Raw genomic sequence first — 23,014 nt, 5'->3', positions numbered from 1 at the left:
CCAATCTCGAATCCTATCTTGAGTCTCCTGGATTCACCTTGCCCTTCTTCTGCACCTGAACATGGTCACCAAGAATATTCAGTGCTCAACTGATGAGAAACCTTTGGAAGAGGGGCCCAGTGTGCTCTAGCACTATTAACTGACCTAATTAACTGATTAAAAAGGTAAACAGTAAGTAAATAGGTAAGCAAATGAAAACAGAATGAAACTGATTTCATCAGTAACTGAGCTAAAAATAAAACCAAGATTTTTTGAAACTGTCCTTCGATCCACAAAAGTGAGACAATTATTATCTGCTTGTCGTTTTCCCTTAAAAAGTTAAATATTCTGAACAAAAATCTCACTCCCTCGCTATGAAGCAGTGACAAAGCTGGGGAGGTGAAATGCAGTCAAGATTTTTAAAACCAACACACACTACTGAATTTCCCCTTTGGGTTGTCCAGAGGACTCCCAAGATGACCCAGCTCCTCAAGATTGAGAGCCTACTGAAAACACGCTCCTTCTCTTCCCCATGGGCCAATTTATTTGAGGGAAGGAGAGGGAGGAAGGGAGGGGAAGCCAGAGACTGCATAACCTAAAGACTATTTTGGAGATTTGCTGCCCTCTATTGCCAGTGATTTCTGCAGGTCCGTTTCAACTACCCGTGACGGGTCTGTGTCTTTTCCCATGTCTACCTGAGGTTTACAGTTGCAGCCAGGCCTCACTACTGTGCGTCTACAGTGGGTTACAACACAGGAAGATGGCCAAGGGACCACAGAGTGGTGGAAGATGAGACTCTTCCATTGGGGGTGGGGTGGGTAGAGGGGTAAGAGAGCAACCTCCTGGCAGACAATGGTACCTTTTGAGTCATCAGGAATGACTATAGGGGGGCTGATGTCCGGAAGTTCCTCTTCTCCTGGCTGTAACCCCCTGGCTCGGAGATGATTGATATCAAGTAGATCTGGCATATCAATAGAAACATCTACAAAGTGAAAGAGATTACATTCACCAGACTCCCCCAAAACCCACAATTGCCCCCTAAAACCAGCACCTCTAGCTCTTACGTGCATGTGTCTAGGCAGAGCTAAGGGATGCTTTTCAGTCCCCTGGAGTAAATCCCCAGACCAGGAGACTAACTGAGACTAGTTACATTTAATGGAGAAGCAGGGGGAAGATACAGAGCGTTTCACACTGAACAAGCCAGAGGTTGCAAACTGGGAGCCCAAAGACCAGTTGTAGCAAACAGAATGTCGGATGTTTCTAAAATGTTGGCGACAAATTCCAATTTTAAAATCAGAAGATTTCATTTAAAGATCCGTATTTCCAGCTTATTTTGAAAAACAAATATTCTTATATGGTAACAACTGCCCTGGGGCTTATCTTCGGTTTCCACTTCAGACAATATGTGCCCTACAAGATTGTAGGGCACAGACCCCACTGCTCCCAATTGCCCCCATGGTCCTGAGCATCATATTCGCAATTCTGATTCTTCTGGTAAGGAAATGTCTTTCTAAGCCACGTCTTTATCCAAAGTGGAAATACCCAAGAAAGGCTAAGATAGCTAGGCTACACATTTCTTATATCCAATGTACTCCTGCCATTTACCTTATCCCCCTGTCCATATGAGGCAGTGGAGTTTGCAACCCCTAGATTATGCCTTTTCTCAGATCATGAAGGACCCTGTGATCATTCTCAAGGTAATAAAGAATGAAGTCTTAAAGAAATAAATTCAATCTTAAGTGTATTAGTCTTGGGAAATTTTTTCTAACTTCTCGGGTCAGTTGTTACTGTACTGACTTACTCGAATACAAAATTTAACAGTCTAAGAGCCTGTTGAAATTTAGTGTTATATTCAGATACAATAATAATGAAAAATGGGTCCAAATGTTGTTGGTGTAGGATAGGTCTGCCAGGCTAGCAAACAGAGCTTGAAAATACCATCCCCAAAACCAGTTATGATGCCAGGTACGTAAATCTTATTTTAAAACAACAACCCGAAGAAAAAGCTTAGTTAAAAAAAATTTTTTTTTTCAATCTCAGGGAGCAGCAAAAACAAACATAATGTCCGACCCACAAAATCAATACAACTGTTCTCCAAAGAGAAATTCAGGTTCATTAAAGCAGGCTTCGAGGCTCCTTTAAATTCAGCAAGTCTATGAAATCTGATCTGGAGTTTTTATCCTTTATGGAAATTCCAAGGACAGAGAAAAATAAGAATGCTGCTTCCAAAGCAGGTGAAAGCCTTTAGGAGAAAGCAGTTTTCTCTCAGGTCCTTCCCACGTCCACAGAGGAAAGGCTGAATGCGGAGCATGCTGGCCGCAAAATCATTCCACCAGGAAATCAAAGGTCTACTGCAGAATCAGTCAGCACCCTCCATCCTGTCACGTGGCAAACAAGGGCCCTGACAACTGAGTGCTGGAGGTTCCCGGGGAAACCAGCCTGATTTCACATTCTTTTCACCTACACTCTCCTGAAGAGCCGGTGAGTGCTTAATTAACCAGTGTAAGGCCTGAGTTGTTTTTCAAGCACTCAGAAACATAAAATGTTTAAAAGCCTGGCAAACAGTCTGAGGTACTTGCTTGAGAAATGTGTCCTGCCGTGGCACGGAGGACAGCCTAAAAACAACTCTGACGTTGGATCCTGATAATGCAGAAAAGGTTCTTGTACATCCTCTGGAAAACTCAAACCTCTAACAAGGGTCGAGGGCCTTTATAATTCACAAAAAAAAAAGCCCAAGGAAGCCAAAATCAAATCCCTTTTTTGACGATTTAAAGCAACTGGCTGTACTCATTATTAATAAAATCTGCGTGATGTAAGTGACTGTCATTAGCCACACCCACCTGCTTTGGAGGCCAAGGAGAGCTAATAAGAGGAGCATGTATCTTCAGTTACCTGTGCCTCCACGTGTGGGCTTTGGACCAGCAGCACCAGCAGCATCAGTATCACCGGGGAGCTTGTGAGAAATAAAGAATCCCTGCCCCCCACCCCCGACCTACTGAATTAGCACCTGCATTCTGCCAAGATCCCAGGTGATTTGTATGCATGTTAAAGTTTGGAAAGTATTGTTGATTTGATAACATGGGGATCCCATTTTGACTCTTAGAATCCAGCCATTCCAGAACACATTATTAGAGGGGTGGGGAACACGGGGTGCTTTTTATTATCAGTGCATATCATATACCCTTGACTTGAAAGAGAAAGGTGGGGATGATGGAAAAAGAATGCAATCGAACGATATCTGAGAGCCAACCACACGGGCCCCCTTCACATGCCATTTCTTTCCAATGGTCAATTTGATGTGTTAAGCAAAAGCATGCAAAAGATACCTACCAAATTTTTTGGGAACCCAGTCAAGACCAAAAGTGAACTTCTTTATCTGCACTACCAAGTATTCAGGGAATGAGGCAAAGCGAGATGTTCTGGGAAACACAAGGGGATTAGATCAATGAAACAAGGCAATAAGAATCATGGCTATAGTTCATGAAGCATCACAAGCTTTGCCCGACGCATACCTGGCAGTTCCAGCGACTGCACCGAAGAGGAGGGACGGGCAAACACCATCAGTGGACCCACGTACCTACTCCCAGTCACTCGCCCTGGCCTTCTCACAAGAACAAATTTTTTAACAGAGGACAATGGTGTCCTTTGAGAAGGATCTGGGGCATGTTACAAAATTACACTTTCACTTTGCTGTGGCACTTTGCATCTCTGAAAAGTACTCTTCAACCATAGTCATCTGTTTTTCTCTAAAATCCTAGCTAGAATTTAGCACAGTGGGCCCTTGAACAATGCAGAGGTTAGAGGTACTGACCCCCCACCATGCAGTCAAAAATCCATATGTAACTTTTGACTCCCCAAGAACTTAATTACTTATAATCTACTGCTGACCAGAAGCCTTACCAATAATATAGTCAATTAACACATTTTTAGGTTATATGTATTATATACTATATTCTTACAATAATATAAGCTAGAGAAAATATAGCATTGTACTGTAAAAAGCCCACTGGACCCACACAGCTCAAACCTGTGTTGTTCAAGGGTCAACTGTGTGTATGTGTATACATACACATTACATTTGCAGGAGTGTGCAGGCATGCATGCACTCTGTGTTTATACGTGTGGTTTGAAAAGCCCCCAAGAGACGCTGACATACCCCCAATCTCCCCTCCCACAGAGAATCACTATCTTATACCACAAAGTTGGCATGAGAAGGGTTCACTGGAACTTTGGTTGAGGTTGACTATTGGAAATGCCAAAGCTTCAGGAAAATATTACTGTATCTAAAATCCATGGATCCTAAAGGGGTGTGTGTGTGTGTGTACATATGTGTATATACATACACATACATACACATACATATATATTTAATAATTTAAGGTTCAGATTTCAATATTTTAGCTAAGTATCTAAAATATCGAAATCTGAACCTTAAATTTTTCAATTAACACATATGGTCAATATCTCGAGTTTCCCCTTCAAACGTTCAGGAATTGCCTGGACTTTGGTTTGACGATTTTATGCAGACTATTCACCCAGGACACCAAAGTCATGCTTGGTTCCAGTTCATTTTCTCCACATGTTTATAACAACCATTTCTGTGTCAGTGTCAATGTGGATAGAGTAGGTACATGTAAGAAAGAAAATAAGCTGCAGGCAAATACTATACGTATCTTCTAAAATAATAGATTCTAGAACACCATCCACACAAACTCTAAGTCATTGCCTTCTACTTGGAATGTATCGCCCAGAATTCAGAAAGCAACTACAAGTGCATTGCTGCCCCCTAGTGTACAAGAGAAGCCATAGTACAGGGACAGAGCACTATGCAGAAAAAGGGCCAAAGGATGTGGATTTGGGTCTAAGATATGCTACATGATTCACTCCAAATGTGAACAAATCACTGACCCTCCATGAGGGTCACATCTACAAAACAAATTTACTAATAATAGCTACCTGACAGGGCAATGCGATGTTCCTGAAATGATGTGAAACCACTTGGCACACTAGAATATACACTCCGAATTCCTAGGGAATTAGCATGATGATCTGGTCATAAAAGAGCTACAATCCACCAGGTGTTGGACTTGAGCTGTCGCTGACCTGTTCTTTGCCCCAGGCAAGTCACTTAACTTCTCTGGATCTCAAATTCTCCATCACAAGGACAGTAGAAGGGTATAGGCAATAATGTAAGGGAGTTTTTTTTAAAAAATAAATAAATAAATAAAGGAGCTTAACCATCCTAAGGAACTCATCTATCATTATCCTGGTTCATTCTTTGGAAATTATCATACTATCTCTAATTAGGTTTTCCTATCTTCTGAGAGGCAATAATAAACATCATTCTTACTTAAATATAGCCAAGTACTAATTTCCCTGAAACCCAACAAACTCCATCCAGTGTTTTCAACTAACATAAAAATATCACCTTTCTGATTGACCTCTTCCTCTTACCACATCAGCTTAAAAGCTGGAAAGTATAGAACAGTGAGACCAACCAAAAGTCATCAGTAAGTCAATGATCTCCAAAATGTGGTTCAGAAACCCTAAGATTCTTGCAGTTGCTCTGTGGTCAGTAACTGGGTGAGTAAAACAACTGGTGACAGCAGGGGGCAAGGGGCAGTGCAGGGAACTGGAGGCGGGGTTGAATGGGAGAGGGGTGGATAATTTAACATACCCCTTTGTTATGGGTAACTCCCAACCTGAGAGTACCAGACATCAGGTTAGATGACACCCACATTTACATCCGCCCTATTGGGTAAGCACGCTTTATTCATTTCTGTAGCCTCTACAGGGTCTCAAATTGAATCACACAGGTAGTAACTGCTCAATATATATTTGTTCAAAATAATGTCAAAAGTAGTAATTAGCATTCATTAATTGCAGGCTTGGGACATCAACTCCTGAAATCTAACAAAGTTGTAAATGATGCACCGCTTACTCTTTTATTCCTAAAATTCATTCCTGGAAATTAAAATTTTTCTTGAAAATTTCTGTATTAAGACCACTGGAGTGTAAATCATTCAAAAGATCTAGGTAGACACACAACAAATTTACCTCCAAAAACTGCTATGGGAACTAAATGAGTCAGGACACAAAGTGCTTAAAATAGTGCTTGACAACACTATTATGCTGTCTATTGACAACCTATTATCATTATCCTATCAATTGTTCACTAATTACAATCGAGGCAAAAACACCACAAATGTTTTAATAAGAAAAATATATAAACTGTCCCTCCCCATGAAATTAAGATTGTCTATTGTACTGAAAACCTGGCAACTAAAAAAACACAGCATAGTTCTATCCTTTCCATTAAATATGTTGAAAATATGATAATTAATTAACCACAAACTGTACAACCCAAGGCCAAAAAAAGGAAAGGAAAGATAAAAACAATGGTTATAACAATCACAGCATACGCTTACTCTGCACAAGGCAGTATACAAAGCACTTTGCAAAGTTTCTCTCCTCTTACTCTTCACTCCAACCCTATGAAGAAAGTATTATTATCCCGCTTACAGTTAAGGAAACAGTGTCTTGGCCTGTTTCTTGTTTCACTTGGCCAAGATCATGTTTCAGTAAGTTCTACACTGGGGATTCAAGCACTGCCCGTCCACCTAAAGCTTGTGCTCTGGAACCCCACACTGTGCTCTCCTCTTCATAAATGATAAAAGTCAAGACAAAATCTCTCCCTATTGACCTTTAACGCATGAGTTGCTTGACAGCAGGACCTAGGTCTTGTTCGGCTCATTGCCTAGGATATTCCTGGTGAACAATAATACTTGCAGGGTGAATGAACTTTCCAGACACTAATATTGTTCCCAGAAACAGTCCGTTCAGGACTATTTAAGGCAAGAGCCTTTATGTCTGGTCCATACTAGCCAAAACTCTACAAAAAGGACATCTTTTGCCTCTTCCTGGCCTTTCAGGCTCTGGGTCTAACACAAGAAAAATTCAAGGCCCCAAACTAACATAGGGAAGAGATCATGTCTATACTGCTGGAAATAAGAAAAAGAAAAAAAATCTATTAGGAACTCACAGAAGTGGTTTCCCCAAAGCTAATATTTGAAACATGATAAGAACTAATAAGGAATATGCAAGGCTACATAAGGATTACAAGGATATGAGAATAAGCAAGCATGATCAAAAATATGGGATAATACATATAGAGGGATTAAGGGTTTAAACTTTGAATTCAATCAGTTTGAATGAATTCCAGGTCTGCCACCTACTGGCCTATTACTTCTCTTTTTATTTTCTTATCCATAAAATGGGAGAATAGTAGCACCTACCCCTTAGTAATACCAAGAGGATTAAAGGTTAATTGATGGTAAGTGCTTAACACATGACCTGGAATGATATATGGACAAATATGGTAGTTGCTTTATTAACCTAAAACATGTTTTCTCCTTTTCCACAAAGACCAGTTTTCAATTAACAACTGGATATATCCAATATTCATTTTTTTCATACACATAAAACCATGAGGGCACATATACATATAAAAGATGAAAAGGAAAAATCCATTGAATATCTACTGTTAAGGATTAGAGAAAGCAGAAACCCCTCTCCTAGACAGCTACATTAGCACTGCCTACAACTAAATATTTCATAGCATTTGAGGAGAAAACCGGGTAAGCAAGCATCATTCCTCCATTACAGATGGAAGGAGGACATTGTGTGGTGACTTTGCCTTAGGATAGAACATACGCTGGAAAGGGGACACAGGAGATGAATCCAGATCTCCCAGCCACTTGCCCCAGGGCGAGAGCCTCCGTCTCTACAAAGCCAATGCCTCCCTACTCCATTTTAATGATGGGCCTTCTGTTAGTGATGAGAAGACTCCTTCCCACAGGCCCAGAGAGTATGTCAGAACTTGCACTTCTAAGACATGAGGCTACTTTTCTGAAGAGCAGAAAAGGGTGGGTAAGTAGACAGGGAAATGAAGAACACTGTAGCTTACACCTGATGCTGGTCACTTTCTAGGAGGTCAGGTCCCCTGATCACTTCTATGCCCCACATGGAATCAGAATTCAAGTGCAAAGAGAGAAGAATCCAGGTTTGAGAAACCTACCTATGGTCAATAATTAAAGTAAAAAAAAAAAATGTACACCTTAAACGTACAATAGTATTTTATCTCAATATGTATCAATATATGTCAATATCTCAATACTATCAATGATATTCAATAAAGCTGGGGGGGGGGATAATGAAAGAAATTGGGTCTATCACTAAGATAGTGTATAGATGTCTAACTGCCCAATGATGGCTCCAGGTTTCAGTGAAGTGAGTCTCATGCATTGAACATACCAACTCACTAACACTTATCTGTGAGGACACACACACACACACATCCCATAACTGAGCAACCCTAGGATGAAAACTTACTCCACAATGGATAATTAATAACTGAATGGACTATTATTAATCTCATTTGGATATGAACATTTTTATAAAAATTATTTTAAGAAAACATGGCCTTTTTTAACTTCTAAAATAAATTCTTTCTGTTTTCCCATTTTTAACATAGGAGGTCAATCATCTGAAACAAAGAAGAATCCCAAGCGATGGCTATTGCAGGGAATAATTGATTTAAGTCTGACTGCGACTTGAGGTGATAAAAACATCCAGCAGTAGCTCTTCTGCCTTCACGACCCTGTGCATCAAAGTAGAGCTCAATTTTAGCTAGAAGGAGAGACTGCCAAAGAATACCCAAAAGAAGTAAGATTCCCAGAGCCAAACTTTCAGATCTACCTTCATTTTATGCCTCTGTGAGTACTCGTTTTCTAATTGTATGATGTGCATTGGCTAGGACTTGACTGTATAAAATCAGTTAATCAAGTGCAGGAAAAAATGTTTTATGTGCCTGACAATGAGGCGCAAGATGGGGAAACAGCATTTTCTATGTCCCAAGCAGCTCATCAGAACAATCAGGAGCTGTATGTCCACTTCGAGATGTCCCGAAAGCCCCGGTCACCAAATGCTAAGCCAAGTCTTTAATTATGGAATTAAAATCTATCATAGGGGAGTTTAAATATTGAAGACTACCATAAGTATTTCTGTAATCTCTTCATTAATAGATTCTTGCTATGTGGTGGGGGAGGGGTGGTTAGGAGGTCCTTGGCAAAAAAAAAAAAGCAAATTCCTAATAAAGGATAAACCACAACCTTCCTTAAAAAAAGAAAGGAAGAAAGGAAGAAAGGAAGAAAGGAAGAAAGGAAGAAAGGAAGAAAGAAAGAAAGAAAGAAAGAAAGAAAGAAAGAAAGAAAGAAAGAAAGAAAAGAGAAGACATTCCCTTGCTAGCACACAACATAGATTATAAGCCTGGTTTCTTGGACAGGCCTCACACAAGTGAGCTCTATGAAAATTAGGGTTGCATAAATCATAACCCCATCTCACCACACCTGAGAAAGCGTGGGCAGACTCATATAACACCCACCACCTCTCCCTGACCCAGTCCCAACCTCTTAAGCGCCCCTCCTTACCCCACTACTGCCACACAAGCACAAACACAAAAGCGTACACACATGTGTACTTACTTCACACCCGCAGATTTTGCTTGTAGGGCGCTGCTCCAGAAATCATCTACGTTTTCCGGTTCAGAAAAGGCCTGAAGGCAGGCACTAAATGGTATCTTGGCGCGAACCAACTCGGGAAGGGGTCTTCTGTTTGCTTCTGCTTCCCTTCTCGTTAACTCGTAGGCAATCAGTTCATCTGAGTAAAAGAGCAAATGAATGACTCACTCTATCTTCCTGAAGTACAAAACACCCACTTTGGCCAATCTTCCTAAAGGTGTCTGGGCCGGGCCATGATTCTAACCAATACTTCCCAGACAACTTCAGGTTGAGGTTACAAACAAGTTCAGATAGCAGAGCTACCAACCTAAAAGGACTTTCTACAGGATTCCTGCTCAAACGATTAAATACCAAGGGAAAAAGAAGACAGCACACCATCAACTTCCCAGGAGTCAGCAGATCTGCTCTTGGAAACTGCCTACAAGTCAAAATTTTATATAGTTTTGATGGGGTCTTTCTGGGAATTCACTTTGTTTACAAAAAAAAAAAAATCACTCCTGATTTATCAGTTTCGGGGCACCCTTATGCACCTATGTGTTTTCTTAAGCACACCTGAATATGGGTTTAAAATTCATTGTCCAGTCCACAACCAGTTTATGATGTACTTTTATCTAGGATGCCAGTATTAGGCATCCCAACAATCAATTTCCAGGGACTACATTATAAATCTTTCTGAAAAAGAATAGTTACTCTTCATAAATTATAAACAGTGGGTTAGAGAGGATCACAGAACTGAGCGGAACATCCCCGAGGCTGGCAAGAGAAAGCAATTAAGCCTAATTCTAGAAAGGAAACAAACCACAGTCCCCTACCCTCATTTCTACCTTATATAATGGATAAGAATTTAGAAACTAGCCAAAAGCTGCAAGAGCATGTAGAAAATGGAAATCATTTCACCTTAAAATCATCATAATCATCGCTTGTCTATTAGCACAACAAACTGACCCCCCTCCAAAAAAAGAGGAAGGAAGGCCACCCAGTGAGTTACTGACCTTTACAGAAATGACCAGTTCACAGACATAAGCAATATAGCATACATTTTACCTTTTTTCTGCTTTTAAATGTTAATTCTAAGAAATACCATTCACCTATTTTGCCAGGAAAGAACCAGACAGCCTGATTGAAGGACTTCCCCTCAGATCCCAGCAGTTCCTCCACCTCCTTCCTGTTCCCGGAGTCCAAAAACCCTTCTAATGGGCCTCGCTTCTACAGGAGCCCTGCCGGCTGCATCTCCCACTAGGGGCATCTTCAATACTCAGATGCCAAAGTCCGATTATTTCAGGAGGTCGCTGCTAGAACATCTCACCTCGAAAAATGCCGTTCTGATCATTTCCCCCAGAATTTATGGCACAACTCATGAGTGCTAGCATTAAAGAATTTTCCACATCTATAAGTACAAATAATGTTCCTCCAAAGTAAGCTGACTCCAAGCCAACCAGCTGATCAAATTTATAGGCTCTAAAACAGGTTCTGCCCATAATCCCTCCAACAAAAACCCGTGATTCATCTGACTCTTCTCACAAGAAAGGCACATGGGGACTGGGGAAAAGAGGAAAAGAGAGGTGCGAACCAGACACCATCTGGGCTGGGTCTCCTCCTGACTCCACTGAGCAGTAGTAAACCGCGTTATCTCCGATTCAAGGGTTTGTTTGCACGTATGAGGAAGCACATCGCCAAGTTCCCAGTTTGGGACCGTTACCCTTGTTCGTTGCTGCCTCCATGGCCACAGGTAACTGCATCAGGTAATCCACCCTCTCCGTGTAGCGCACTTTTCGTGTCTGACAGCACTGAATACGTTCTTCCACCAAAAACCGAAAAACATCGCTTGGGTTTTCTGAGCCAATGCGATTCCTCTGCAGGTTTGATTAGATCAGGTCAGTAAATGTATGAATATTAACTCATGAATAAAAATTGGCACAGAAGCGAATATATAAATCTGGAGTAAGGATCTGGCGTTACTAAGTGTTCCTTCTGGCATGGCCGTTCACCAGAGTACTTTAATAACAAGGCACGGGCATATATCCAAAAACAGGGGACTGGTTAAATAAACTATAGCTGACCATGTGAATGAACATGATGCAGCCACTAACAGTTTTTTGGGTTTGTTTTTTTTTTTTGCCCTGCAAAAATTAAGCCACGTATGATACGATCATGGAAATGCATTGGTGTAAATTATACACAAAAAAGAAATCATGCTACATTCAAATATGTCATGATGTGGCAAAACATTCACAACAGAGTAAGTGGAAACTGATGCTTATAAAACAGCATGGAGAGAATCAATAAATGCACCGAGAAAGTGTCTGGTAGGTCAGACACCGAAATGTTAGCACTGCTTAATTGTAGGGGCTGTTACCACTGGCTATTTTGATTTTCTCCTTTGTGCCTTTTTAATCTTCCACAGAGAATATTTTTGTAATCATAAAAAAAAAAAAGAAGTTGCTTTTTAAGAAGGAGAAGAAAGCCTTTAATCACAAATTCTCGGTAGCTTTTAAGAACCACAGCACGGAATGTGACTCAGCTCTGCTGGGACCAAAGTGTGACCATCTCTGAGTGGGGGCACAAGGACACCAAATACCACACTGGACTCTTAAGCAGCTTTGTCATAGAGACCAAAAAAAAACTTTTGAATTAAATAATGGACAAACATTCCTTTAAGCACAAATTAAAAGGAGGATGGGGAGATCCAGAAGTGCTAGAAAGGAGAACATGCGCAGCGATCACCCCACGTGGGCTGAGAAGAGAAAGCCTCACGCTGATGCAGCACCAGCTGGGACTGTGACAGATTCAGGAAAGGGGCTGAGGGTGGGCATCCCGGCCCCACCAGAGGGGACCACTAGAGAGGACCGCCCCCAGGCGCTGGACACCCTTCTTACAACCTTTTGAGCATTTCTGAAGATGGACTTACTCACCTCTACTAGATTCACCAGGTGCAAGAAAAACTCCTGGGCATCCTGCTGTCTGTTAGAGGAGAACTCCGGGTGGCTCTTGCTTACAAAGGCCTTAAACATGCGTGGAGAGATCCCATTCTGTTGAGGCTGAAATATAAAAGTAAAACCAACTCATCACACTTTCCTACGCACTCACAGCATGAAGCGGCCAGCAGAGTAGGGATTACCATAAACCCCAATTTTCAGATGAGACAACTGAAGCTAAACAACAGAGGCTAAACAATGTTAAGAGCCAACATTCACTGGATGTTTTCTGTGCAGCAGGCACCACACTAACAAGACATGATAAACACCCCCACTTTCTAAGGTCCGTCTTCACAGGGTTTGCTCCACAGTGGCCAAGCCAGTCTATGACAGCCCACTTCAGGGCAGGCTAGAGAGGCCTGAGTGGGGGTCCTCAGAAGGAAGTCAATGGAGAGGAGCACTCTCCGCACCTTCCTTCCCTCCCCACAAGAGGGCAGGAGAGAAGCCCTGGTAGAGACGGGCATACCTCATTAGATCGTGCTTTGCTTTATTGTGATTTGACCATATGGTGTTTTTTACAAATTGAAGGTTCATGGCAGCCCTGCGTCTAGCAAGTCTACTGATGCCATTTTTCCAATGGCATTTGCTCATGTTGTGCCTATTGGTTATTCTGGAAATATTTTGAACTTCTTCATTATTATTCTATTTGTTATGGTGATCTGCAGTCAGTAATTACAACTCACTGGAAACCCAGATGATGGTTAGCATTTTTCAGCAATAAGGTGTTTTTAATTAAGGTACATAGATTGTTTTTTTAGACATAATGCTGTTGCACACTCAATAAACCAGAGTATCATGTAAACATCACTTTGATATGCACTGGGAAACCAAAAAATTCCTTTGGCTCACTTGACTGCAACAGTCCCTTTGTTGCGGTAGCCTTGGAACGGAACCCACGTTCTCTCCGAGGTATGCCTATTCTTGCAAGAGCAGGAAATGACACCCTAGTAACTGTCGTAGAGGTATGTAGGTGCCCACATCTGCTGTGGGCTCTTTCTGGATCAGAGCATGGTTGTTCCCAGGAGCTTGCCCTTCGCCGGCAGACACTGGAGAAGCCTGGCAACAATGACTAGGATGACAGAGTGGGAAGAGCGGGTGGCAAGGACAACTCCGGAGGACAAGGATATGTAAATGTCCCTGGGGACCAGAAGCATAGCTCAGAAGATCACCAGGCTCCTTCAGAAAGGACACTGCCTAAGACGATGGAAGGCGGGCCAGCGCAGAAGACTTGAGGCTGGAGCCGAGGTGGGGGTTACAGAGGCCAGCTGCACAGAGCATCAGAGAGAGGTCCCAGGGAGGTCCCTAAGTGGACAAGCACGGAAGAGGGACATCTCTAAAGAGCCACTAATGTGTCCTTACAAAAAGGCTAGACATGGCAGCCAGGAGGGAGCCAAACACACTAGCTCAGCAAAAGGCTCTGCCTCTTGTCTAATGTCTCCATCCCATGGACCCTGCTTGACTCTAGTGGGGCCAGAATTGGAGGAAGCAAGGATGAAAAATGACCAGAAGATGCTGATGCTAACCCTTGCACACCACTGGTTTCCAAGACTCAGAAGCTAGGGAGTGGGAAAAAGTTTTCAACTGCCTTTGATGTGAACTGAACTTTTTTAAAGCTGGTAATCTCCAGGAATCACTGGAAATCTAGGCGATCTGCCTGTGATGCTCTGAAGAGGCAGAGTGGGATGAGTCCACAGGGCCACTGAGGACAGAGATGGGCTCATGAGAAAGCTGATTCCTGAGTTCCCTCCAAGTTCATGCATCTAATAATGGTGTTACCTGTCACTTCATTTCATACTCAACAATCACCCTGTGGAGAGGGTACTGCCGTTATCCTCGTTTTATAGCTAGGGGGACAGAGATGGGCAAAGAAGTGCCAGAAGGGTCTTCCAACTCAAGGAGGTCCTCCAGACAGATTACCATGCAGCTAACACAGCAGAACCAGAATGAAGTCCAGGTTCTGATTCCAATTCCAGGCTCTCCCACACAAAAATGGGAATGGCAGCTGGAGCCCCTAGTAGGTCTCAGTGAGACACACCCCACCTTGGCAAACAAGCAAAGGAAGAAGTTCGTGTACCCCACAAAGTATGTAGCTGCTGCCCACACACGTCTTCTCAAGACCTCCACTTGCTCCGTTCTGGGCCACATTCCCATCTAGATCTGGGAAGCGTGCTCCCTGGGCCATCACTGGGCACACAGCACAAAGTGCCTCCCACTTCCTTCAACTTTCAGTCTGCCCTAGCCCATCTCCTCAGCTTGACAGTGGACCTTGGCAGGTGGAGGCCACATCTCACAGTCCTTTGGGATCTCCTGGACATCTAGGCAGCGCTTAGGTGTGCACAGTCACACAGTCAGATGCAACAGGGGATGGGAAAACTCCCTTATCCACCTCCCTGCAGCTCCCCAACACATGTTCTAATAAAATTAGGATGAAGTGTCCTGTCTTGCTGAATATATACCTGACCTTGTCATCCTGTATTTACTAACCACGTACTTCACACAGACCCCTGGGGCTTCTGCCTTCCGAGAGCTGAGAGACCGTGGGGAAATGAGAGACAACCCATGTATCTATGACAAACGCTGAGGGACACTGCCCAGGACCTGGAATAGTGCCAGCGGCTCTTAAAGGAGAACAGCCGAAGTGGCAGCATGTGGGCTTCTGAGAATGTGGAAACCATACATAAATGCCCATCCTGTACACACCCCTGGCTTCTGATGTGCTTCCAGTGCTAGGTAAAGACCGCTATTTACCTGGCAATTAAATATTCCTGTATATATATACCTCCTGAAAAAGATGTAACAACTACAACTCTCTTTACTCACACTGCTGATGTCTATAAGCTTCGCAGCAGCCAACACAAGCAAGCAAAAGTCATGCCTGATCTTTGCATAATGGCTAACATTTATTCATCCATTTAACAGAAATTTATGAAGTGCTCTAACATATCAGACATTATTCTAGGAACTTGGATGAACACGTACTAGGTGCCAGGCATAGTTCCGAGAACCTTATACATGCATCTTGCTTAACTCACTTAACCTAATGAGGAGGAGAAGGAGGAGGAAGATTCTCTCCACTTGACAGATGAGGAAACTGAGGCAAAGCAGCGTTGAGTAACTGGCTCAGCACCACACAGCTACAAAAGTCAGTCACTTGCTGTCCCTCCATCTCTCTGTCTGTGTGTCTGTCTGTCTCCCTTTATCCCATGTCTTAATATCACCTTCACACACTAGTTCTCATCTCTGGTGGCCCTGAGTCCATCTTACCAGTTGCTAAGAAAGGAAGACAGTATGTCTCAGGGCACCACTTGGAATCCATCTTTTCACCTTGGGCATCTCTCTTTAGGTCTTCCCATAAGCACGCACTCACTGCCTGCTGCGGATGGCATTTCTCCTGCCATCTGGGTTTCTACTTGATGGGATTGCCTGTCCCCATCAAAGCAGCTGCCTTGGGAAGTTCAACAAGTCAGGAAATTCAGAAAATCTGGCTGCTGCGCTTCACCACTGTGTGGTTGTGTAACTGGAAGAAGTCTCAAGCGGGACCCTGGTGAAACCCCCAGAACCTCGGCCTTGCACCTGGACCGTGGTCCAGCATCCTTCATGAGCCACACCTCTACTCTTTCTCTACCAATTTCGTTTCCTTGTTTTTTCTCGACTGACCTTTCTTAATCCTTTGTTCCATCCTCCGCCAGCTATAGCTTGAGAACTATTGATCATTGGAAAGCTATTTGAAAAGGCTTCCTAACCAGAGAGAAGCTATGTCTCCCTCTCCCCATCACACTGCAGACCAACTCCTGAATTTCGCAGCTGGGTTTGAGCCTTTTAGTTCCAACTAGACTACTCCACAATTAATGCCTTGATCATCAGCTGGGCTGGCTGCCTGCATCCATGTCCCACGCCTATTCTACCTGATTGCAGAGGGGACGTCCCCCCTAATTCCCTCACTCAATGAATAGTACCTTCCCTTCATACCTAGTATAGTAGAAAGTCTTCCAGATCTAGCTTCCAGCTTATCAGAAACACAAGCTGAACAAGACAACAATCTTTAAAGTGATCCTGGGGCAAATGATTCAGCTCCTTCCACCAATCAACAGCTTGCAGAAAGAAAAGGAGGGGGAATTATAAAAGTCATCTTTGACACTGCAGGGGAAAATCCAGACCTGAACTGGGTATTAGATGATGCTGAGGAACAGTTTAATTTTGTGGGTGTGCTTCTAACACTTAAAACTTTTAACATGATTTTTATGTGGAAAAACAAAAGAAGGTATTTTAGTCACAGATGTGTGCTAACATTTACAGGTGACAAGAAGGATGCTTGGATTTTGTGTTAATACGCTGCAGGGAAGGGGAGGGACAGGAAGGGGAGGACAGAGGAAGGGGAAGAAAAAGTTGAGCCTAGAGGGGATTACTGAAACCAGACTGGCAGAATGGCAATTGCTAAAGCTACACAATGCTACTTGTATGCATACTGGAAAATAAAAAAAAAATAAAATAAAAAAGAAGACCAGGCTCTGAATAAGGCAGCTAATACTTAAAAGAAACCAAAAGTCAAAATAAGAACCAAAGAACTAAGTCAAAGAAACCACGTCTCCTAATTGTCAACACATCACTGATATCATCCCAAAGTCCCCTATGGGTCTATCACCGCACACGAAGAGAGGGAGTGACCAGACTTGACCAAGAGTCAGACCTGCCTTCAGGAAGCACGCATTCTCACCCACGAGCTAGCTCTTACACAGCTGAAGCCATGACTAGTCCCAACAACTAACTCTATTAGGAGGGAGCCCCGGGAGTCTCTAAAATAGCAACCACCTAAGGAACCTGTCATATTTATAGGATACTGTACTTACTTCCTCCATCAGCAATTGCAAAACAGATCAGCTAAAATTAGCAAGAGGACTACAGTGTTCAGAATCTTTCCCAAATGCTTACACAAGACTTTCTGTTTAGCTCTGCACTAAGAAGGTAAACTTTCTGTTTAGCTCTGCACTAGAACTCCTCACTCACAATCCTCTGAGCCTAATGCTTTAATTAATACACACATAGCAAGAGTTGGGCTTTGTATCACATTAGAGCAACACCTGCACAGACATTCACACAGTAAAACTCCAGGAATAAAAAGAAAGGTAGCCACATCCCAGCCTGCCCCTAATACACAGGTGTATGGCATCTGTTTTAACCTTAACCTGGTTTAAGGTTTAACCTTAAACCATAAACCTTGGATCTAACCCAGTTCCTAACCAGATCCAGCTAAAGGAACAGAGTGCCTTCCCCCAAGCTATTTTTCATATTTCAAAAAGTGAGTTAGAAACGTTACATTTGGGGCGCCTGGGTGGCTCAGTGGGTTAAGCCTCTGCCTTCGGCTCAGGTCATAATCTCAGGGTCCTGGGATTGAGCCTCACATCGGGTTCTTTGCTTGGCAGGGAGCCTGCTTCCCCAAAACCTCTCTCTGCCTGCCTCTCTGTCTACTTGTGATCTCTGTCAAATAAATAAATAAAATCTTAAAAAAAAAATGCAGTTTGTTTGAAACATAGAATTGTTTTAAACATGTTCTCTTCGGAAAGAGAAATAAATTACAGAATATTCAGCATTAAAATGTGTGAAAGCGTGGTCTCAGACTGCATAAGATCAGGAGTAAATTTTTTGAAGAAATAAAAGTGTCCCTTTATAGTGGGAGGTTTTATCTACTGTGGATGCAACTTAATTTTAAAAATCAATTCAACACATTTATATAGAAACGGCAGTGCCCAAAACAAATACCACAAATCTTTTTATAGAAGAAAATGTGAAGTAAGCATGCACATATAAAAACTAGATTTCACCTTGGTCTGTAGAAGACCAATTTAATACCAGGAAGCATGTAGCCTAGAAATGCAAGACAGAGGCATTGGGAAACAAGTTGACGGGCCATCTGGTAATTCTGCAGACTTTAAGGACCCCCTTTTGTCATCCACCTACACCATCCACACACTGAGGCACTTGGACACCTGAAGTAAATGCTGGAACAACTGTGGGGTAAGCAGGATCATGTAGAGGTCAAAAGCAGATGCAGGGGCCAGCCCGCTAGGTATGAATCCCAGCCCTGTCACTCTCTGGCTGTGTAACCTCATGCAGGTTTTCTGTGCGTTAGTGAGCATACAGAAAGAGCCTGGCCTTTCATAAGCAATCTTAGTTATTAGTACCACAGCTGGCAGGGGGCCCTATAAAAAGGCACTCCCGCCACATGGCTCTGACTCCTTTCTTGCTCTCTCTCCCTTCCAACCCACATTCCTCTTGTGATCCATCCCCTTCTCTGGTCTTGTATGCCTTCTTTCTTCTCTTAGGGCATTTCAGGCACATTACCAATCACAAATGTCACAGACCTGAGACAAGGTCACCTGACCAAAGGGCTTCTGACCCCTGAGAGAAGAAAGAGTCCCACAAATCAGTTTCTCTGAAACCAACTGCCAGTGAAAATCCTGATGCCTCAGAAAGTAATTCCCTCCGCAGTCAAGGGGAATGGAGATTTTACTGTGAAATACTTGCCTGTTCAAGTAACAGATTAAAAGTGATTCCTCCAGGGCCACAGAGAATATCATATGGTCAAGTCAAGCTCATTTTGAACACTAAAGGTACCCTACTGGTGCCTGAGCCAAAGACGTATATTCCACCCAGCTAGACGGGTCTTCCCCACCACTCCCAAGATGCACACCATACTACTGGTCACATTCAAGATTCTTCACTGAAGACCACTAGATCATGGCACCACAGAGCAGGAAAGGATTTTACAGATCATCTAGATCAAAGGTCACACACTGAAATACAACAGTGTACTTGCCAAGTCATGAATCACAAAGGGACTGGAGCCAGCTGGGGACTGTGTGTCCTGTTTGAAGGAGGGCTGCTACTCAGCTCCAGCCATCTGCTATCATGGGCCTGGAACTGCTACAGGGTCTGACTGTTTAAGAGAACCTGGAAGTTCTGGGGCGCCTGGGTGGCTCAGTCAGTTAAGCATCCAACTCTTGGTTTCAGCTCAGGTCAAGGTCTCAGGACAATGAGATCGAGCTCCATATCAGGCTCCACACTGGGCACGGAGCCTGCTTAAGATTCTCTCTTCCCTGTCCCTCTGCCCTTCTCCTGCCCGCCCCCCCAACTTGCACTCACTCTCTCTCAAAGAGAAAAAGAGAGAGAAGCTGGAAATTTAGATGTTTATGTGCGGGCCAAGCAAAACACACCTACAGACCAAATATGGCCCAAATGCTGCCATACTACCCACGCTGGACCACACAAAGCAGGAGTTCAGACCAACATGTAGGTTTCAGACCCCAGGAGATCACAGAGCTACCACACAACGATCACTAAGCCCAATGGTAGGAGGGGGCAAGGGCCTAAGCAGTCATTGTTCATAGCATGAAGAATGTGCCTTGCTCATAGAAGAACTATTCTTACTCTGATGTAAAAGGACATTTTAATATTAACAAAACCAAACTTTACTTGCAAACATCACCAAATTGATGATTTTCCGTTCCATATTTTCTTAAATGAGTAGATTCCAAAAACACAACCGCAGGCATGTAATATACCGAGATTTTATTTACACTGGAGAGACAACCTTCACACCTGTAACATTCACAACAACCACCTGGACTCATTCTGCCATTTGACTGCTGGGACTGGAAGTTTATGTGACTCCTGACAGAGCCCAGAAAGGAAGCCAGAGTGCCAAGACCCAGGCCAGGCTCCTTCTCCATCACCAAGGAAGGTGGGCTCTGACCCAAAAGCAGCCCAAGAAGTGCCATAGCAGGGATGAAAACCCAGGATAAATGTCATGAAAAGAAAATGTTGGACCAAGTTGTTTTCACCAACACCTCTTCAAAGATTCACAGAGTCTCAGAGGTAGAAGAAGCCTGGATGACCCCTAGCCCCCAGCCCCACAACCAAACCATCCCTCCAGCTGCATCCCAGATGAGTGCCTTCCAGTCTTCAATGGATAAGGAACTTGGCATCTTGCCATGCTGGATAGCAATTCATCCTCCAGTCCCCATGCCACTCTATCCTCTTCAACCCCTTCCTACTCCCCATCTCCAAACACTGCCTCTAGGTGGTCCCTTCATACTCTCCCTTCTCTCAGTCGCTCCATTTCCCCAACTAGCTGGGTTCATTATGAACAAGAATCTATTCACTTTCAATTCCTGCTATCAATCTAGTTCAGGATGACTGACTTTAGGTGGGAGCACAGAGGCCAACACTTGAGAAACAGACTTGCCCACTAAGTCAAGACAGAGCCCGCTGAGGTCAGAGCAGGTGGTAGGGGAAAAGGGCATGCCCTCCACGAGACCACAGGCAATGCTATGAACCAGGCTGCCAAATGCACAGCCAGGTAAGCTGTGCCCAGCAGAATTTCAAGGGTACCCCTCAGCAAGACCAGGTTGTGAGCAGTGCCCTCTGGAGCCATGCAACAGAGCCACCCAGGGAAGGGTCAGTAGCCTATTTGCAGGCACACGGAAATGCAAGTCTGGCTATTAGGAGACGGAGTACATCTTTCAGTTATCCTATCATAAACAGTGACTGAGTGGCCAACTGAGTTTCTCATACCTGAGTGTGTTGACAAACCCCCTGGGAGCTTACCAAAAATGGGGACTGCCCAGACCTCTCCAGAAATTCAGAATCCTCAGCTCCTCAGTGGGAGTGGGGTGGAGAAGGGGGAAGAATAGGAATGTGTGTGCTGTTTTTTAACAACCAGCTTCTGGAAAAATCCTAGCAAACAAAGTCGAGGCTTAGGAGGAGACAGATATTATAAGGGCCAAGATTATGTTACCAAGGAGAAAATGTTTATATTTCTATAAGGCTTCTTCCTCCCATCTCAGCTCTATGTTATGAAGAACAGTGTTCTGAAAACCGTTTATGATGACACTCACTTATAATTCATAAAGCAACTGTCACTAGAAACACCAACCCTAGCGATTTCTTACCATAAGTTTTAAGAGCACACAGACACCCTAGACTCCAAAATAAAACAGTTATTCTGACAGCTTGCTAAATTTATAGCCACCATGTGCCAAATCATAGGAAATCCACATTCTAGCTGGCAAAGGCTCCTCCTACCTGCATCTCAACATGGCAAACACTGGGACACATACCTTGTGTTCCTCCTTCATCACCTGTTCAATGAGCTCAGATTTCACTGGAGGTTTTGAATACTGGCCCGAGAGAAGGCCATGTCCTAACTTAGTCCTGCAGCACAGGAGGGAGAAAGAAAAACAAAAAGGTCATTGTTGTTTCCCCATAAAGACATTAGCATTACCTATGAATGCTTTTAGGTGGAACATTTTAGCTTGATGACTCAAAAATAACTTAATTATTTGATTTTTCTCGATAAATGCTGCCATTTCACACCATCCTAGGTACTTTATAAATAACTATTAATATATTTCTTCTTACAAAAGTAGCACATGCTCATTTTAGAACACTTTTATTACAGGAAAATTTTTTAAAAGAGAGAGAACTGCCTTTAATTCTGCAACCCAGCAATAACCATTATGCTCAATCACTGGGTATTTTCCTAAAATACTTTTAGATACTTTTCAATCAGTACTTACATCTGTGTGTTGAAGTCCTGTGTTGGATCTAAAGGAGAGTAGTCAAATATTCTTGGAAGATTTCCTACATACCTAGAAAATGAGAAGGGAGAGTCAAAACATAAAAACTGAAAGAACAGAAACAAAGTAAGTGCCACCCTAGTAAAGACCTTTCTGCCTTTCATCCATTCACAGAAAACTTTTTCTGAGATCCTACCTCTGCAGCCATATTCATGGGCCTCCCTAAAATGCCCGTGCTTCTAGCAGTGGGTCTCAACCCTGGGTGCAGGTTAGAATCACTTATAGAGTTTTTCCAGAAAATACCAAAGCCAGAGCCACCCCCAGATGTTCAAACAACACTGCCTGAGACTGAGGCCTGGGATTTGCCATCTTTTCAAAGTCCCCCAAGTGATTATAACATGTAGTCAGGGTCAAGAGCCACCAGTTTATGCCATCACAATTGCCATTTCAAAAACAAATGGTAAGGAGCACCTGGGTGGCTCTGTCGTTAAGCATTTCCCTTCAGTTCAGGTCATGATCCCAGGCTCCTGGGATTGAGCCCCATGTCGGGCTCTGTGCTCTGTGGGGAGTCTGCTTCTCCCTCTCCCTCTGTCTGCCACTCTGCCTGCTTATGCTCTCTCTGTCTGTCTCTCTCTCTCTTTCTGTCAAATAATTTTTTTAAAAAATGGTAAGGCTAGGAATTATGTCAATCCTATCAAAATGAACGATGATAATAGCAGTGACAAATACCACTTGTTGGGGGCTCTCTGTATAACCTGGTTGGGTTTTCGTTACAACCATACAAGGAAGGCATGGGTATAGTTACCCATTAGAGAGATGAGAAATCAGGATGCTTCCAAAGTTACTCAGGAAAGGAGTGATGAAACCCAGAGTGCACCCAGGCAGCCTGGCTCCAAACCCCTGCTCT

At 43.2% G+C, this 23,014-nt stretch overlaps 1 protein-coding gene across 3 annotated transcripts in view; it reads right to left on the bottom strand.

The window, feature by feature from the left end:
* Positions 1-23,014, bottom strand: part of USP13 (ubiquitin specific peptidase 13) — a 111,609-nt gene that overhangs the window by 31,776 nt on the left and 56,819 nt on the right. For all 3 annotated transcript variants that reach the window (XM_047731115.1, XM_047731129.1, XM_047731123.1), the window contains 7 exons: positions 22,108-22,179; positions 21,649-21,742; positions 12,470-12,595; positions 11,257-11,410; positions 9,522-9,696; positions 3,310-3,398; positions 839-961 (listed from right to left, as the gene is read on the bottom strand). In XM_047731115.1, coding sequence (XP_047587071.1) covers positions 839-961; positions 3,310-3,398; positions 9,522-9,696; positions 11,257-11,410; positions 12,470-12,595; positions 21,649-21,742; positions 22,108-22,179 — 833 coding nt within the window. The remainder of the gene's footprint in view (positions 1-838; positions 962-3,309; positions 3,399-9,521; positions 9,697-11,256; positions 11,411-12,469; positions 12,596-21,648; positions 21,743-22,107; positions 22,180-23,014) is intronic.

This window comes from Lutra lutra, chromosome 1 (genome assembly GCF_902655055.1).
Source record: "Lutra lutra chromosome 1, mLutLut1.2, whole genome shotgun sequence".
Taxonomy (NCBI): domain Eukaryota; kingdom Metazoa; phylum Chordata; class Mammalia; order Carnivora; family Mustelidae; genus Lutra; species Lutra lutra.
Note: the sequence above shows the minus strand (reverse complement) of the source record. Positions and strands in the feature narration are given on the sequence as shown.